General features: G+C 29.7%; 1 protein-coding gene across 1 annotated transcript; it reads right to left on the bottom strand.

Moving 5' to 3' along the window:
- Positions 1 to 921: 921 nt before the first annotated feature.
- Positions 922 to 11031, bottom strand: LOC136974419 (nose resistant to fluoxetine protein 6-like). The gene is made up of 15 exons (XM_067269293.1): positions 10621 to 11031; positions 8796 to 9025; positions 7639 to 7753; positions 6472 to 6559; positions 6266 to 6378; positions 5932 to 6102; positions 5071 to 5164; positions 4901 to 4990; positions 4662 to 4827; positions 4512 to 4591; positions 4324 to 4440; positions 4127 to 4247; positions 3869 to 4055; positions 1412 to 1554; positions 922 to 1330 (listed from the first exon to the last, which is right to left on the bottom strand). Exons 1-15 carry the CDS (start codon positions 10910 to 10912, stop codon positions 1130 to 1132), a joined length of 2208 nt encoding a protein of 735 aa, XP_067125394.1. The 5' UTR covers positions 10913 to 11031; the 3' UTR covers positions 922 to 1129.
- Between the last annotated feature and the right edge of the window lie 9353 nt (positions 11032 to 20384).

Consider the following 20384-nt stretch of genomic DNA (forward strand, 5'->3'; position numbering starts at 1 on the left):
ATTAAAGAAATATTTCAAAATAATAAGAATTTTTGGCATCTATTAGCATTAGTGACACCAGAATGATCCGTAACATTTTATTGTTACGGGTGAATTATAACTGACTTGTGAGTGGCATACAAGGAAATTTAATTTTCCTGTTTCGGGACATCTTTTCTTCTTCTTCTTTTTTTTATGAGGATATAATCGGAAAAATTGCTTTCTTTTTAATTAAAAATTTTATCAAACAAATACAGAATTATTTCTCAATTTTTAATTTGTCATATACTTTGGGATAGGTATTAAATTAATTAGAAAAATCACGCGACTTCCGGTCCAAACCAGAAGTTCTATGTAGTTAATGGTAGCCATAAACTTTCCATATCTGATCTCGATTTTCGTCTATCTAACTACGTACTCGATATTAAGGAAGGACAGACGGTTTTATAGAAAGCTATATTAATGTTTAATTAATATTTTATATAAAAACATAAAAATAATTTACAAAATGTCTCAATCTGGCAGGATCTTGTAGGAGTTACAGGCCTATACTTAGCCCCTATTTGGGTGTCAGACACGTGAAGAAAACTTTGGAACTTCCACGTGGCCAGTTCGTTGTGAGGCGCACCCCACTCTTGTAAATCAAGAATTGAGTGATTTTATCCACTTAGCTACTGGTAGAGCCCTTAATTTTTCACTTTTTCTTATAGCTAAATGCTTTAATTATTAAAATAGTAATCTCACGTTATGAGTCTACTATAGCTCAGGGCCTCACATTTTTACACGTATCAGTATTTAGCCTGTTACATGCTATAGCTTAGGGCCGCAACGTGTCTGTCCAGCCCTGGATAGTCATCACTCTGCCCCTGCGAAGGCTTGTTTTAGAACTTTTTATACATTGTATGGATTGTTTAAACGTAATAATTAATAACCATAAATATATATATATCGTCAATTAAATCTTTTATTTTACAATAATTTCTGCAACAAAAGGAACAAATTAACATAAAACACACGATGACTTTTAAATCGTTTATAAATAATAAATCTAAATGGTATCTCGCTATATTACTATTGATTCAATAGTGATAACGAGATGATAAGATCACTCGTACACTTGTACACTCCACGTTGGTGATCCAACAATCCTTTATAATTGTATTTCTTTCTTGTTAACCTTCTCTATTTCCTTTTCGGTAGAGAAACACGTGTCTTTGGTAGATTTTTGGCATGCGTAATCCCAATGGGGGAAGAGTATCCGTTCTACCTTGCTAAATGGTGCTTCTACCACCACGTAACACACGTAAGCTAACGCAAAACTAATTAAGAAGTGGCTGCAAAATTCGTAAAACTGAAATTAAACGTTTATGCTGTTAATTTTTACGTTTTCACTCGCGTAAATTTACATTTACTCGTACTGAAAATTACTCACCATGTTGTAGTGACTGAAAATTAACGTCTGCCTAATGGTGCTGTAACGAGTCCTAATGACCACTTCGTGTAGAAGAAAAGCAGTAAAGGAAAGGCGACTTAACGGAATAATTAATTTAAAGGAAAGTGTCTTCTGTATTGGACCTGAAAAATAAACATTTTTTAATTAAAACAGGAATAAAGTTTGTGTGAATTTTCGTGTTTTCTACGCTCGTTTCGTTGTGTTTTACTTTTATAAATCAATGTGGAGACATTGTTATACATTCAAATCTCTGTACAACGACCGTAATAGGGAGGTTAACCAGAAAAACTTTAATACGGGTAAAGTGAATATCAGTACAAAAGTTTGTCAGAAACATTTCATTTCAGTTAAGCAATAACATTTGATTATTAGTTATCAATAAATGATTAGATAAACTTTTGCACGAGTAGGCCTACCATAAAATGTGTACAAGCTGATTGCATAAATCCCTTTGTTAATAACGATAAAATAAAGTTAAATAATTTTAACAACAGCAGATTTTATTTTGAATAGATATTGATTGTGTTTTAACTTTATTTTTTACTTTTCAGTTTGGTTTCTTAGTCTCTGCTTGTAGTAAATATACCGTAGAGTTAATATTAAATTGTTAATCAAAGGTAATCGCTTAGCAGATGAAGAATTAGAAATAAATGTCGAACCAATTGTCCTTCCAGTCCTTTACATAAGCAAAAGCTTGTCTATTTTTAAAGATATAAAACAATAATTTCCGTTGTTCACTTACAGATAGCTAATTTAGGTTATTTCGGTGAGCAACATTAAGATTTATTTAAGATGTTATTTTTTACAATGATTTTTTTTACAGTAGTAACAAATAATCATTACACAGTAACCTTCAAGTTGTTCCTGATAAATTCTTATTTATTATTTATAGATAACATAACATAATGATAAGTTCTTTTTAATAATAATATATTATTGAAAAAGTTTTTTACTCCAAAGGAAAATATTCCTCCTTTTATGAGTCATCACCAGAGTGGGTGCCAACATTATACATGGGGTATGAGTGGCCTCAACCCAACTACATTATGAAAGAGCACGTAATCAGGAGAAATCCAGCCACTTTTAAGATAGTTATGGACCTCTAAAGATTTGTAAGCCTTCATTTGTGAAAGAGTGTAGTAATTTGTCGTCAAAACCGAATAATTTATGATGACACTAAATTCTACTTTAGGCTACAACTCTTAATTTACAACGTAGATGCTTCGTACGAATCGACACTCTGACATAATGAAACTTTCTCTCCATATAAATCAGCATCTTGTTCTATTAGACTGCGAGACAAAGTTAAAAAGATGCTTTTTAACTTTGTTCATGATATAAAAATACTGCAGTTCTATTAAGTTTAAATTGAAAAGCGCAAATAACAAACCACGTGCAAGCTAAGCGAGCGGAAGCTAAACCACAAACATGGCGAAGAGGCGGAACAAATGTGCATTTTATCACGTGAAATGCGACCTTGAAACCTCTCTATAGAAATTTCAAAGAATTATATTAATAAAAAGAATTTTTCTGTTACTTTTTCACGAATTTCTTTATCTTTCAGCAGAAACCACGCACAGTAAACGCATTATTTTTTACCAAAAACAAAAAAAATCCTAAAATTGCCCCTACAATAGAAATTATTTATTTTTTTAAACAGCTTTTGTAATTTTTATTACATATTCTGTACTACAGTCAAACTTTGTTCATTTGGTCGAGTGTAGCACTAAATTGAACACTTGGGTGATCTGCTAAGGGGACTTTCTATGGGAAACTTTCTCCTACTTAGGTGTTGAACCCACGATTCATTGGTTTTATTCACTCGACCATGTGAGGCCTGGATACCGGTGGGTTCTGTATTTTATATACAGGGTGATTCAAAAGTCACAAAAATTTTTAAAAATTAATAACTCACAACTATTTACAATGAAATGGTGCGGTTTTTACAGAAATGCTTAGAAAGAAGCGGGATTTGTTTATGTGTAATAAAAATTTTAGTACAGAAATAGTTACATTTCTTGCCATAGATGGCGCTGTAGGAATCTGAAAGCATTCTTAATTTGTTAAAATAAGAATAAAACAATAAAAACGTTTTTAGTGTAAGCTGTAGTAACAACTACAGAAATTATGTAATCTTATCAAGCGCCATCTATGGCAAGAAATGTAACTATTTTGGTACTAAAATCTTTATTACACGTAAAAAATTTCCGCTTCTTTCTAAACATTTCTGTGAAAACCGCATCATCTTACTGTAAATAGTTTGTGAGTTATTGATTTTTAAAAATTTCTGTGACTTTTGAATCACTGTATATAGATATCATGAACTCAAGGAGGGTAATAAGTACTTAGAGGAGCGCTATATCCAGGTTTGACTATGTTACAGTTATACATAACTACGAAAAAGCACTTAATTGATACTTTCTGTTACATACTTACCCCCATATCCTAAAGCACACATCACAGCTATCCATGCCATAGCTAGTGCCCATGCCGTTTGATGAAATGTCATGTATAGTACAGTGCCAGCTACATTCGGTTCTGGAGTTTTACCCAGATGGTGCGGTAAACATAGCATGGCTAATGAACATCCTATGGTAAAGCACCATCCAAGTATTTGGTACTTCTACAAAATTCAATGATTTTATGTTATAATAAATACTATAAAAAATTATGTATAAAAGTACAAAATTTTACCAATCGGATGATAACAGATGAATGCTCTGCAATTAAATAACCAGCAAGAAGACCCACGCTAAAGGCACCATTTAGTGAATGTGGCTTCAAGTAAATTTTGTCGATCATGTTGGCCCAAACGCTGTAAAAATATAGCTCAAATTAGCATACTATAATGCTTTAAAATATGTTTTAATACAGAAATTCTATAAGCATACTCTCTATCAGGAGACATCAGAGGAGGCTCCACTTTGTAAACCAGTGTCACAATGGCCACCGCTATGGCACGACATATTTCTAGAAAAATCCCGATGAACAGAGCCAATTTCGGGCTCCTGCAAGAATTCAACTAGTTAAATCTATTTCTTTAAGGCATTAAAATGATTTTATATTCTTAAAATCTTACTTAAAAAATGGGAAAATGATGAAGAGTGAGAGTAAGTGAAGTTGCATGTCTGTAGAGAGAAACCACATGGACATCAGGCACTGTAAAGCATACTCTGCTTGTTAATTTCATATGCAAAAATTACTAATTAAGCTAAGAAAATTAATTTACCAGCTGAGAAAAGGGCCACCAGTTGCTAATAAACAGAATATTTGTCCACCAGTTGGTACGGCATACATCTATGTAATGTCCAACCATTTCTTGCCATACGGGTCCTGAGCTGATTAGTGGTACCATCATCATTAAGCCCAAAATTAATAATATGGTCGGTATCAGCCTGTAAATTTAATTAAATATTACAAAAATGGTACTTAAGAGAACAACATATTTCATAATTAACCATGTTTTACCTGCATAAACGATGGAAGAGGAAGATACGTATACTCAATTGCCTTTCACCTTTTATTGATTTAATTGTGAAGTACATAGTTAGGATGCCACTGTAAATATAGAAAATCTGTGTTTAAAAGCACTTTTTAACTAATTATTTTACAATTTAAGACCAATTAAGACCAATTACCTGAGAAAGAATAAAGAGTTTATGGCAACTTGACCACCAAGAATAATCTGAAACGTTACAGTTCTGGTAGTGTCGTATAAATAACCAATTTTTTCTGTTGGTTAAAAAAATAATTAATATATTACATTATCTACAGGAAGATACTTAATTAAACTTATTTTTATTAAGTTTAATTAATATACATGGAAGAAAATAAATAGCAAAGTACAGTACATAAATCTGTAAACAAAATTTGCAAACTTGACGTGAATTTTCTGATTAATTAATATAATTTTAGTGAACTTTTCCAAAGATTAAAGTATAATTTATGTAAAATTATTGTATTTTATATATAAATTTGGAAATTAATTCAATTTTAATTTGAGCCCACTAGTGACTAACTGGGTAAAACCATTTTAAACACTTATCGCGGGTTCGAGCCTCACTAATGGACTGGCCAGGTGGAATTTTCCGGGATTTCTTCACATGTCTAGCCTCAAAATGAAAGCCATAAAAAGTCCTTTGAAAAGTCCTGCAGGGAGACACCCCCTTGACAGATTGTTTTGTATTGCCTTACTCCATCAACCTAGTCAATTTTAATTCTAAATGATTTCCAAATTTAATAAACTAGAAATTAAACTTCGAGCTTTCAAAGAAAACAATTGTGTTTTTAAATTTATATAAATTCAAAATCATAAATCATTTTGTATATTAAAAAAATGAAAATTGTTTTGCTTCACTCAACTGCTGAGTGGAGCGAGACAATATCCATTGCTCAATACACAATACAAATTCTTATACACAGCATTTGAATTATGTAATTCCTTCCAAGACATGTATATTAATTAACGTTTTGTATATATTTTTTTCTAATAAACTTACGATAAAATATAGGATCAAAGTAGCCATAAGTGGCAGCCATCATGATTCCAGTTACAGTAAGAAACCTGAATCCATGTAACGATGATAACTCTGGGTAAGTGGCATCAGGCTTCAGTAATTTGCTGGTGTTCCTTAAAACGGAAAATGCTAAAAGTATCCTAACGAACTTTCCTGTAAAAAAATTTATAATATTTACACAAGAAAGAAGAAAAATTTCACGTATAAAAGTGGATCAACAGAGCAAGCAGCCACGCTGCTGATCCACGCTATTGGCTGATTATTTGTTGATCCAACCATATGCCAGCTCTAATTCAATGTTATTTTTAATAATTACCATTGTTGTCGTTAATTTTCATGCATATCTGATGGCTCATTTTTATTCTGTAAGCGTATATATCCAATAATGATCCAATGGTAACGAACAAGAATACTATAACGAGAGCGCAACTGTTGGGCAGGGGAGAAAATATTTTAAAAAATTATCATAATGAAAAAATAGTAAACTCTATAGAAATTATATGAATTTTTTTTTATGCGTACGCAATGATTATTTGTTCGGAAGTAAATTTTAAACCACGCTTCACTTCACATCTGTGTAAGGACCCGTTAAACTTCATCTCCTGTAGAACTGAAAATGAATAGATTTGAATGAAAATTATTGATAAAATTGCATTTAAAGTTATATAAATTACAAGAATATCATAATTAATTTATATAAATAAGGAAGATTTATTGATGAAAAGAACATTTCTATAGATAAAAGTTCAGTTTTACCAAATGAATAATAGCAGGCCACTAAACGAAGGCCACTGACGATACTTTAAAAAATGGTTGTAGTTTGGAGGTTATTTTGTAAGCATTTTTGTTCAAAAAACAAACAAAAGTTCATAAAAATGGCCTTTGTTCGGGAGTTATTACTGTTTAAAAACGTTTCTAAAAATGCCCGTTGTTTGAAGGTTATTTTGAATGCATTTTTGTTAAAAAAGCAAAAATTTTTTGAAAAAATGGCGGATATTTGATTTTAACCATATTTAATTTCACTGTATAATAATCATTTCTATAAGAATTAGCGGCAGTACTCCTTATAAATGTACAGTAAGTTGATAGGGAAGACAGAATTAAGTAAAAAGAAACTGCTTGTAAACATGAACATTCTTCGATCGAAACTAAAGGATTTGATCGAAAATCGGTTGAAAAATCATTTTTAATAATAAAGTAATCAAAATCTAAGAAATTTACTTATCTCCGCCTATTTTGACTTCTCTAGCCAGTCTTCGTTCAGATAACCATAACGTAATCGACATTTAATAAAATCCGATATCAATTACATCTTAATTATTTCGCAGAGTACGATAAATGTGTAAAATAATCAATTTTATTGTGTTGTATCTCATTTTTAAAAAAATTATTTATAGAACTCTGAAGAAGCAATACGCCTGCAATATTTAGTCAGAAAGTAGAGTATAAAATAATACTTTATATATTACTCTATTGCCGATAATAAGCGTGCAATAGCTATTATAAAAGCGTACTTTGCGTGATTCTCTGCAATGTGCTACCTTCGAAGCACGAAGGTATTTGTAGGAAATAAATTTAAAAAATTAAATATAATATTTATTGCTTTAGAACAATGCTATTTAGAATAATAAATAAGTAAATTTTGTTACTTTTACGTAAAGATAAGTGTTTATCAACATTCACTTTTACCTGCTTTAGCGATATCTTCAACTTCCTTGTAGGAACACGTTGAAGGCACGCAGACGCCATATTGAATTTTTGCAAGGTGAAATAGGAAAGAATAGTTTCGGGCCATGTCGAATAACTGAAAAAGAAACATTATGTAATATTTTTCTCATCTATAAATGAATTTTATTTATTTATTTATTTTTCTTAATAAAAAGAAGAACATAAAAAAGCTTAGCAGTTTGATAGAATTAGGCATTGGAATTAAGAAAAATGGAGGTTAAGGCGTGTGCCTGACACTCTGAGGAATCCGGGTTCGAGTCCTGATTGGAAACTTATAAAATTTCTCTCCTGCTCCCTGTGAGCCCGGCCAAACTTACCACGAGTATGGTAAAAGACCCCCTTTTTTGTGCCCACAGAATGAAAAGTATAAAAGAAAATTATATAAAATATCAAATAACAGATAAAATTTATAATTAGTTAGTTTCTTGTAATGTTTAAATATAGATTTTAAGTGTTATATTATACAATTGAGCAGCCACGCCACAGGATTATTATTATTTGTTACACTTTGCTTCTATTTATAACAAACAAAGATCAGGAAGAATTATATCGTGATCCTATTGTTAAATAATAAAAAAAGGGGGGGAATTATCGATATATTTACTGTAAAATACTGTAAAATTATTTTTAAACATCTTATTTATTAACTTTTAAAATTGAAGAAAATAGAAAAATATATGATTTTTATATGAAATTTAACGTTTAAATTGTAAATTAAGGACTCGTTACCTTTAGAATATAAACTTAATCTGTCCTTAATTTACAGTAACATCTATAACTGTAAATTAAGGACAAAAAAGTAAATATTATAATTTTTTTAATGTATTTTCTTTAATTTTCTACAGGAAAATTTACTTTATCGCTTATTTTTCTGCTTACTAAACTGAAAATTAAGCCAATTTCGTGTTCAAGAATTCACACAATAAACACGTTAAAGTAGACGTATAGGGAAAAAAGGACACACAGTTATCAGGGTTATAAGGTATATGACCTCTTTCGAAACCGTTTTTTCGTTATATTTGATATAAATTAACAGAATATCGTGCGTGAGACACGCAATTTAAAATGAAAGTGTTAACCTTGTTAAGGATTTCCTTTTCTCCTTTCCCCCTGCTTACCTTATCCGAAGGTAGTAAGTCCCATTTGATATTGCTAACGAACTTTCTGATGAATGCCGGAGTAGGTTTTGGAGGTAGAGGTGGCCACATTTCTAGCAGGCAGTATTGACCTCTTATGGGTGTCTTTCTGGGACGTTCTACTTCAATATCCAAGCATTCGTCGTACGATCCTAGTGAAGCAACAACACCTTCTAGGATTCCTGCTGTCGGTTTTCCCATTGCATCTATCACTAAATTACATTAATATACATGTATTAATTTACAAAATTACCAAAAATAAATTATAAAAGTGGTAGAAATTATACGTGTAAGGCGCTCTTTATTGGTGCGCATTATACACGGTTACATCGCCTTTTCCACTTGTAAATTAAGTTGTAGAATATTATACGCTTAAATTAATTATTATATATACTTAATAATATAACTGTTTTTAAATATTAGCCGTTAAAACGACTCTTTAGCATTTTATAGATCAACAACCTATTTACTATAACCTGACTATAAACAACTTAAATAGGGTTATGAGAGAATATTGCTCAATTGCTTAATGGCTTATTAAGTGTGTTTTATTATAAATATGATAATATACAAGCATAAAAAAACAAAATTATTACGAAATTCTCAGAAAAGATTTTACAATAAACCATTATTAAAAACTGCATCCACGATTGTTGCAAGGAATGAATTCTTGTCTTAACGTTATTCTAGTTACTAAATTTATAATATTAATGGTTTAAAATTAATTTTTTTGATAATTTTCATTAAGAATTCTATAGAGGAAACATCAGCCTTATTTTTTGCGCTTTCAATGTCATTTTTTAAAATAAATTGCACGAAAAAAATAGGACTTCAGTAAGGTTAATTGTAAAAAAAACAATATGTGCCAAAGTAAAAACTTCACATAAGGAATAAACAAACTGAATAGAAAAAAAATAAAAACAATAAAACTTAAACCCCTTTGCAGACGAATATAATATATTCTCCCTTTAATTTATAAAATTATAATTATTCTTTGCATGATTACTAAATTAGAGTGAGTTAGCCTGTCTGTTCTCTATAAACTCGCAAACCCTTTGACCGATTTGCAACAAATTTTCCACGGTTAATCTCTGGAAAATATAGGCTGTAATATTGTTAACAATTGTTTAAAAAATTAAAAATTATTTTAAATATAAAAATTAAATTAAAAAGTTCTTCATTCTGCAAAAAAATAGTGCATAATTTAAGTTTATGTATTCAGCTTTTACAACTCCAATTTATCGTATTATTATTATTATTATTATATAATTTGTTATTCCTTAAAATTATATTTTTACAAGAAACAATAAATAATTTTTTTCTTATATTTTTCCTTAATTATTGAAATTTTTCTTTACGAATTCTTCAAACAATGGATGCACAGTACAGTACATTGTATTGATCATCATAGGTTAATATTTATTCTAGATTTTCCTTAAAAATTTATTAAAATTAATTATATTACATAGTAAATTTCACGTAGCTTTGGTATTTTATAATGTACACCCTACACTCGCTTAATTAATATATTATTAAGGATTAAGATTCAATATTACGAATTTTATCGAGTAATATTTAATATATTAAGACCAAATCAAGCAAAAATATTTAAATAATTTATTAAAAAGTATGTTGAATTTTTCTTTCATCGATATCGCAACTCTCTGACCTAAATTTAAGCACCCTGAAGCGATATCAAATATAATTAAGAAAATTCTGCATTCTACAACTTAAAAATTTATGTTTTCAGCCGAAAAAAGAGCATAAATTAATTAATTTAATTATTTTATAATAGAAAATTGCTTACTCTTTACAGCCCATCCCTTAAATTGTCTAAGATCCATGAATAATTTCATCAAACTCCCCATACAATCGGACGATAAGGTGACTTCAGAGTTGATCTTGACTATTAGAGGTAAGGCCTTTTTGGTTACTATATCCATGAATTGCCTGATCAATTTTTCGGCGTTGACCCACGTTTCGTAGTCGATATTCTCATTATTTATCTTATCCACGCTGAGGGATCGGTTATTGTTTTCACTCAGGGCTACAATGGCCCTTTGCAGCAACAACAACCAGAGTAACCAAGGAGAATTCATCTGGAGTTCTTCACATCTGCGATACTGTTCGACCTGCAATTAAAAAAATGTAAGGCTTTTTTCTGTAGTGTGAACGGTTAAAATTTACGCTCCGACTAATTTCCAATCGGTTAGACTTGTGATTTGTATATTAAATACGTTGGATAAGTTCCAAAACTTGCTGCAGGGGATCGTCAGCGGTACAAACAATGCATAAGGAGAGAGAGATATATACACGACCTTGCCATCAGAAGAATAAATTAGTTTCTACTTTCCTTAATAGTTACAATTGAAGTCGCCTCTAGCCAAAATTGAAAAGTATTGACGAGTGGAACAGCAATTAAAAAAATGCAGGAAAAAAAATTTCATAATTTACTCTGGAATTTCACACTTTTTTAATGATAAACGGGAGATTTTTATAAGATTGGAAGCATTTATTAAAATCTGATAAGCTTTTTTTTTAGTTTTCTAAACACTTTCTCTTGTTGCAAAATTCAAAATTAACAAATTCATAACTTACATCAAGGATGGAAAGTCAAGGTAAATATAAATTATTACAAAAACAATTGGATAGGATCTAATAATTTCCTCACCTTTCTTCCGATTCGTTATTTTGTTGTTAAAAAAAACAACAAATTTCATTTTTTTTTCTTCTAAAGAAACTTTTTATAATGAGAAATTTATAGTTTTCTCGTATTTAGCGACACAACTGCGATATTATGAAACGAATATAATTAATAACAATTGCTACTTTTGAAATAATACAAATGAAAAATATAAATAAAAATTATGTATTTCTGAAGTAGAATCGATTTCTGTAATGATTTTTTTCTATCTTATTACGCTACATTTATTTATTCCTGCTTTATAAGGACATAAAAACGTCCTATTGTTGTAAATGGAATAAGTGTTTCGTACAGCGAAACCCCTAAATTTATATTATTAAAATGGCTTATTTTAAATTAATATACAACTGAAATAGAGTCTTTATCGTATTATAATATAGAAAATAATGTTTTAAACACTACTACTAAAATTAAAAACAATAAATCTAGTTTAATATGAAAGCATGTTCTTTATTTTTTTAAAAATATTATATTTATTTATTTTAAATAGAAAAAACTTATTTAATTTATCGACTGTAAATCATGTATATTTAAAAAATTATCAGGTAATTTCAAGCGTAATTCATCAGTTTCAAGCATATTTTAAGAAAAAAAAGTCTTTCAAGCATACAAATTTAAATTGAGATAATGCATGACTTAATCGATCAATTACAAACGTGTACTGTTTCTTTAAAAAAATAATCTGTCAATTTCAAACACGTGGTTTTTTTACTTAAATAAATAAATAAATCTATTAACTTGTCAATTTTAGATATTTACAATTTTTAAATAATTATTTATTAATTTATCAGTTCCAAACCCGTGTTACACGTGTTACACGTGTTTGAAATTGATGGATTAAAACTACAAAGATCTATTTTAACTTATCTATTTCATACACGTGAATTTATAATTTAAATTTAGAAGCGATTTTTATATAAGCCTTTACTAAAATAATGCCTTAAACTATATAAAACACATAAATTTAGCTCGAATAGACGTTTTATTAGCATTTATCACTCGTGAATATAGGTTTAAAAGTGTCATTTAATCTATCCATTTCGAGCAGGTATGTCTCTTAACTTATGAAATGCATGAAATTCACTTTAAAAATATGTTTATTAATTTTATATGTTTAAAATTCAAACAATTTTCTTTAAAATGTTTACTTATTTAAGTTTCAAACACATGAAGATAACTTCAAACAGTGCATAGTTTAAACGCGCTGGCAAAATATCTCTTTAACTATATCAAAAACATAAATTTAATTAATTCATTTATTTATAAAATTATTTGTTTAAAATATTTACACATATTAAAAAAGTATTAATTAATTAACCAGCTTCGAACACGTGAATGTAGTTTAAAAATGGCAGATATCCTATCAATTTCAAACTGTACCAAAAAAAAAAAAAATGTCTCTTGACTTGTCAATTACATGAAAACATGTCTGTTAATTTAATTTATCAGTTTCAAATTTGTGAAATTGACATATAATATCTGAAATTGAACAATTAAATCACGCTGTGTTTATGTATTTGAAACTGATAAATTAAGTGCATGGGGAAAATATGTCTATTAATTAATTGAAATGTGTGCAATTTTCTTAAGAAATGTATTTAATTTGTCAGTTTTAAAAACAAATATAGTTTGAAATGAGGCATGATTTAATTGTTCGATTTCAGACACGTGTCTGAAATCGAACAATTAACATTTCACACGTGTAAGACACGTGTCTGATAGTGAACAAATTGACATGTGTTTTACATGTTAATTCCATGAATTTGAAACTGATAAACTGAATACATTTCTTAAGAAAAATGCGTAAATTTCAATTATTTAAATTAATACACGTGTTTTTTTTTCATGTGTTTAATTTATCAGTTTCAAACAGCTTGAATTAAAGCATTTCAGACACGTGCAGTAATACGTCAATTTCAAGCACTCGTGTGTGAATTAATAGAATATTTAATTTAAAATTTTAAATATTAGTTATATAAGCCTATATTTTATTATTTTTCTTTCTAAAATTAAAAAAATTCCATTTAAAATTTAATTTCTAAAATTGTTAATAATTTCAAAACTTAAAATTTATTTTAAGAAAAATCGTTGTGTTTCTTACAATAATCTTCTTAATACTCCTATTGTTATCATTTGTAAATTATTTATAGCCCTTACAATTTTCTTCTGTTAACTTTGTACAGTGAATAAATGAATTTTTTATAATTAGAAGCAATATATATATTTTTATTACCTTAAAAATAACAAAAGATTATTCTGTTTTTATTTATAGCGAAAATATTTTTTTAAACGATTTCCAAGTAAATACATAGAACGTTCCTTGTGTTGATTCTTTTTGTATTAACATACTAACAAATAAATTATTATTAACTAACTTAGGTTATGTTTGATTCTTTTATGCGGTTTTCCTATGAAGGACATCGAGTAAATTACTTTTGTTACAGGAAAACTATTAAATTTAAACAAATAAATGTTATATAACCGATATTCCTCGTAAAAAATGGCAGAAAAAAAACAGTAATTGTTGTAAGAAATTACCTAAATAAGTGTAATAAATTATTATAGAATATTTTACGAGCTTATTTGATACACACCTCTACACTTTCTCTCTTTAAATTTCGTTAAAAATACACATTTAAAAGCTAATTAATTAATTAAATTTACGTAAAGAAAGTTTCAAATTATAAAAAAAAAAAAATTGAATTTTGAAAGGGAAAAATCATTTTTAGCTCTTACCTATTGAGCTGAAACCACTTTCCATTTCAACCGCCTATACTTGAAAAGAAGGAAACTCTATACTTGTGACATTGCTTGCTCTACTGACAAGAAGATTTTTTCTCTTTAAAAACTAGTATTACTGGATAAAGATGACCTGTAACTGCTTATATAGGTAGGCCATTGGGGAAGGAGCCTTCGTTGGCATGCATAAATCTAGATATCATCACCCCTTTCAGATTATTAATAGCAACTTATGACGTGTTACTAACGTAGTTATATGACGATTTTAGACTTTTAAACGATGTAAAAAATGTCGAATTTTACGATACACATTCTTTTTTTTTTAATTCGTTCATAAATTCTTAATGGGGTAATTAAAAACATATTAAATGGGTCAAAAGCCTTGGTATGACGTAGAATTCAAGGATTGATATTGATTAACTGAATTATATATATTAAAATATATTAAATTCTTTTATTTTAATGATTATTCAATAGCTTAACTGATCATTAACACTGCTGATATCGTAAAATGTAGGAACCACCAGAACAATTTTAAGAATAGACTTGCAAATCTGTTTTATGTTTAGCATAATAGCATAATTTTTTAAATATCTATTAAACTATATTGTGCTAAAGCTCAAAAGTAATATTTCAATTTTAATTTTAAATAATAATTAAGTTCTTGTTACAGAAACAAAGTCTAGACCTGGGACCAGATTCGCACGTATACTAAACAAGATGCAGCATTGGTCCTCGCGTAATGACTCTATGGATTTGGACCTCGCATCATTATGTCGTAAGAGGAAAGGGATTGTTATATGTTACAAATTAGACCCACTACAAGTCTAAATCCAATCCCGTTTAGACCTGTCCTTAAAGTTTAAGCTATGGCTTTTGACGAGAACGATGCTTAACGATTGATAATTGCTTGCCCAAAAAGCAAACATTAAGAGAAATATTGCTTGCACAAAAAGCAAAGATAAGAAGGTTCATTGTTTACCCAAAAAGCAAAGATGCGCAGGCCTGTTATTTGTCCGAAAAGCAAAGATTAAGAGGCCTAGAATTAGGATAAAAGCTGTGGTTTATATTAGACCTTCATCTCTGTAATCGGCAGTAAGAATATAAGCACATAACTATATGAATTAAGTCAAATTAACCTTACTATAAAGCAATCAAAATAAACTAATCTTATTTTTAAAAAAACAACAAACAAATTTACCTCTTAGTAATTTGCTTGTAAACTTCAAGAATTGATGCTACTCGGTGGCAATTACGATATCAAGTGGCAAACTTGTTAACAATTTCTCACAGGACAGGTCGTAATTGTTGTATCAGTTTCCTCTGAATGAAAATGAAATTATAAAGTTTCAACCTTTATCTTACGAAGTGGTGTTGTTGTAATAAATTTCACGAGTTAGAATAATAGATAGATGACCTTTCCTGTACTTTTATGTAGAAAAAAAAAATCTGTAAGGCTGAACATCAAGGAAATCGATATCAAATCGCGTTTAGTAGATTCTAAGGCTGAACATCAAGGAAATACTTAGATTTTAGAACAGTCTTTGAACTCGTGTTTATGAAAGAGAAAGTTATTGAGTCATACCAAACCAAGGATGTGTCGATGTACTACAGCAACCTCCTGACCTTAACCGAGTTTAACAAGGGAAACGACGACATTTTCTTTGCCGTAAAGCTAAATTATGATATTTTAAACTAATTTTAATCATTAAAAAATTACGTGAAATCTTAGAAAAGTTAAGTTTTGGATAGACAAAGCACGTGTTTACCTCAACACACTTTAATGATTTGTAGATATACTCCATTAAAGTGTACGCTTGTGTTTGCACGCTTAATTAGACATACAAATAAAGGATAAATCTAAGATTCTTTACTACAGATCATCAAATTCCTTAACAATTAATTAAATTTTATGGGTGTAATAAAACCATTTTTATTGCATTCGTTTCAAAATGAATCGATTAAATTCTGTTGCTTCATAAGAAGCTTACCAAATTGTTACTTCTTCTAATTACATTTTTGCGCAAATTTCTTCTAAAATTATTTCAATGATGTCTATAAATAGCCAATGTTAATTTAATTTATGATTTATAAAGTTTGAAGTAACCAGGAGATAATTACAAAGAGATTTAAAGCTCCAACCCCTCACCTCTTTTCCTCTGCTGATATCCCCCCTAATAGACAATAAACCTCGTAAAAAATCAAACACAAAACGACTCTATAGAGGTGAATTAACTATAAAGTTAGAGTAGAATGTATAATTTGAAGGGATTAAAGACAGGTGATATTTAGGCACACATTTACATTGTAACGTGATATAATTAGAGATTTAGGTTATGCATGATACTAAAAACTCAACCTAAACTATTATTTTGAAGTAGTAAAACTACTCAAGTAGAACGTAACCTTTCTAGATCATATAACTGACACATTTTTCTGTACGTTTATCTGTTAAAACCGTACTCTTCCTTGCTTCTAGGTGACCTATCTACAAACTTTCACTACTTCTGATAGGCTATAAGTTACTTTGACACATAATTTTCTTGAGAAAAACACGAAAAATTAAATATACTTTTTATTGGTTATTTGTTTCTGTAATTGCTGCTTACTCTGTAAATTGCGGTATCAAGTTGTTACCGGCGGATTGCCACACGGAAGTGGTTTAAAAGTCGTTTACTTGTGTTTCGTTTCGTATGAATAGGAACATAGAATGGGCATAGAAAAAGGCCCTCTTAGTGGTCGTGGATTCGCGCTTGCCAGCTGACTAGTCACGTGCAGTTTCCCGAGTCTTCTTCACTTGCCCAACACCTAAATAGGGTCCAGTTCACGAAAATTTAACGTGTGGTACTCCAAAGGGTCCTGCTAACCTAAGGGGGTGGCCCTTAGCAGATTGCCCTTGGGTTGCGTTGCCACATCCCATCAAACCGCAGAAAATGTAACAGGTTACGTTCATATTTATGCAAATAATTAAATATTACATATTTTAATGAATATTTCACGAATATTTATAATTAGAGTTAAGAATAAATGAATAAATAATTTATAAATTAGATCATTATTAAAATCTATACAGTGGAAAAAAATATAGAGCAAGTACTTATTAAGTATTCATAAGGAGTAAGGCATTCAATAAGATAAAAATTGATAAAATTGTAGAAGTGAAGGCAAAATTTCATAAATAATTAAATTATTAATCAATATTTTTGCGAAATTTTCAATTAATTAATTAACTTATCGAAACATAATTTTTTAAACATTATATTTCAATTAATTAAGTGGGTGTGATGTAATATAATTAAACTGCTTCTTGTATTTTTAAATTAGCACTAATTGGTCTCCTTTTATGTTATTTTTCTTTTAAACAGTATTTTAATAACAAGTTTTATCTTAAAATTTTAATTTATAAATAAATTTTAATTTGTTCGAACAATACAAAATACATAGAAAATTTTTTTATGAATTTTGTATAATTTCTTGTAGATTTTTAGATTATATCAATATTCATAAATGTGCTGCGAATTGCTCTTCTCTTCAGTCAATTAATTAACCTTCTGTGCCCAGTTCTTCTTTTGTGTTCTTTCTCTTGTTCTTGTTCTGTTCTTATTCCTCTTCTTTTTGTTTCATTCTTCCCTTTTCCCTTTCTCGTTCTTCTTCCTTATGTTCTTGTCTGCTCTTCTTGTTGTTCTTCCTATTGTTTCTCTTCTGTTCTTTTTGTCTTTTTCCTCGTTATCTTGGTTTTTCTTCTTATTATTCCTCATGTTTTTGTTCTCTTCTTCTTCTTCTTTCTTGTGTTCTTATTCTATTCTTTTTTTTTCTTGTTTTCCTATCCTATTCGTCTTCTTCCTTATGTTCTTGTTCTGTTCTTCTTGCTTCTGTTCCGTTCTTCTTAGTCTTTTTCCTCTTATTCTTGTTTCATTCTTCTTGTCTACAATTCTTTAAAAGTATTTAATAACCTTTTATAACCGTAAGATAGCTACAGATAAAGAAAGATAAAAACTTAAACTCAACTACTTTAGATGTAAAAACTATTTTGTCAAACGACCTTCCTCATTATTTACCGGGCTACATTAAGAATAATTTAATAATTAAATTTAATAAATCCCAATAAATAATTTGGGATTTGGCAATATTAATTGAAAACTCTTTATTAAATTATAATTTACATAGAATTTTGTTAACACTAATTCGGCAGTTTAAAAATTTAGCGTATTTAGTGAACTCCATTTACTAATTCTTTCTGAATTCTCCTGAATGTATCACAGATTTGTACCAGAGATGTACCATACAAAGATGTACTGTACCAGTAGGATTTATACCGTAGATGGCAGGAGATGTCCCGCCAATCAGTTGTACAAATCCCAATTTGCTACCTCTAATAGTAATCTGGTGATTTTTTTTTGTGAAAATATTGTTACCAAATTACCACTGTCACTAAATTTTGCGTCATAGATTTGACGATTTTGGCACGCCACTTAAAACGCTTGCCGCCCTTGGATTAGGCTACTGTCTATTTACAAAGCGATGCCAAAGTCGTAAATTATTTATTGTACAATGTATACACATTAAATGGCACCTGCTACTCATATTTTGTTACTATAAATTAATTTTTCATTTGTAATCACTGCCATAACTAAGGCAGGGATGGATTAAATCACTAAAACTAAACACTGGTAGTTGGTCGTGGGATCGCGCCTCACCAACGGACTGGCCACGTTGAGTTTTCCCGGTTTCCTTCACGTAACACAAAAATAGGGGCCAGTTTCTCATAGAAAGCTTCTTTGTTTGTTTTGTTAAGTTACGCAGCGCGACACTTGGGCGATCTGCCTAGGGGAATGCCTTCCAGGAAGTCTTTTTAAGGGTGACTGGCCCTTATTTAGGCGTTACAGATGAGGAGAAAACCCATAATACTCCATCTGGATTCCCAATCCTCCTGGCGAGGCAAGAACCCACGACCGAACTCCGAGTGTACAGGGAAAGGAACCGCTTAGCCACTGGTGGTCCTCTTATAGAAAGATCTCTCGGGAGGCACCCCTTTGGCGGAGCGCTCACGGTAAACAAATAAAACAAATAAATAGGCAGGGAGGTACATTTCATTTTTAAACTTAAAATTTTTCCGCCATTTTTGGTGACTTTTTGGTCATATTTAAAAATTAACTGACCATTTATGGATCTCTTGTTTCTCCAAAAAGTGGGTCAAAATGTAATCTTTCACGGGACATATGAAAAGCTACGATATGAAATGTAGTATTTAGCACTATTCCCAGTTCGAAATAATACTTTTATTAAATTTAATATATTTATTTTTATTTTATTTACTTATAACAAAACAAAATTCTTGCAAATTTAAAAAAAAATATGGTAATTTATTATTTTTTATTTCTCAAGATGAAGCTTAAAAGTCATTCCAGATACATGAAATCGTGCGAGCAAACAGAGCTTTCAAGGACATTTACTGTAGATTATGAAAGTATTCAAATTCAAAAATTTAAATAATTAAACATTGTAAACAGAAAAAATAATTAAAAAATAAGTATTTTAAAAATATCTTCTTATGTAAATCATAATCAAAGGCTGTAATTCATGTAAGAATCATTTAATTTATCTTAAAATTTAAAAAAAGTACATACCTCGACGTCAATTTGACGTCACTCCTGCATTCCTGTAATGAAAACAACCTAAGAATGACGTCAATTTGACGTAAACGCGTATGACATCGTTGGCAGTAAGAAAACGCCTCTAATGAAGTTTAAAATTTAATTAATTTTGAAATATTTTATCAGAAAAAAAAGATTAATTAACTCTTAAATAGTGGCCAGATTAACGTATCTAAATTTGAAAACCTGACTCCTACTTAGACGCGTGAAAGTCCTGTTGAATGGTACCCCTTTGCAGATTGTCTATATTTTGCGTTTTATCTCATCAACCCAATTATGAATTATTACTATTATTAAATTGGATTGTTTTACGTAAGAAAAGTACATTTCGGGTGCATATAGAATGGCCATTTGGCTCAGGTTCTAGATACGAAAGGCCCACCAGTGCCCGAATAGATAAAACCGCTGTGCATTGGTAGTTGGTCGTGTGAGTTCGCGCCTGGACAACAGGCTGGCCACGTGGAGTTTTCCGGA

Source organism: Centruroides vittatus, unplaced genomic scaffold, assembly GCF_030686945.1.
Source record: "Centruroides vittatus isolate TY-2023 unplaced genomic scaffold, ASM3068694v2 contig_1079, whole genome shotgun sequence".
NCBI lineage: Eukaryota > Metazoa > Arthropoda > Arachnida > Scorpiones > Buthidae > Centruroides > Centruroides vittatus.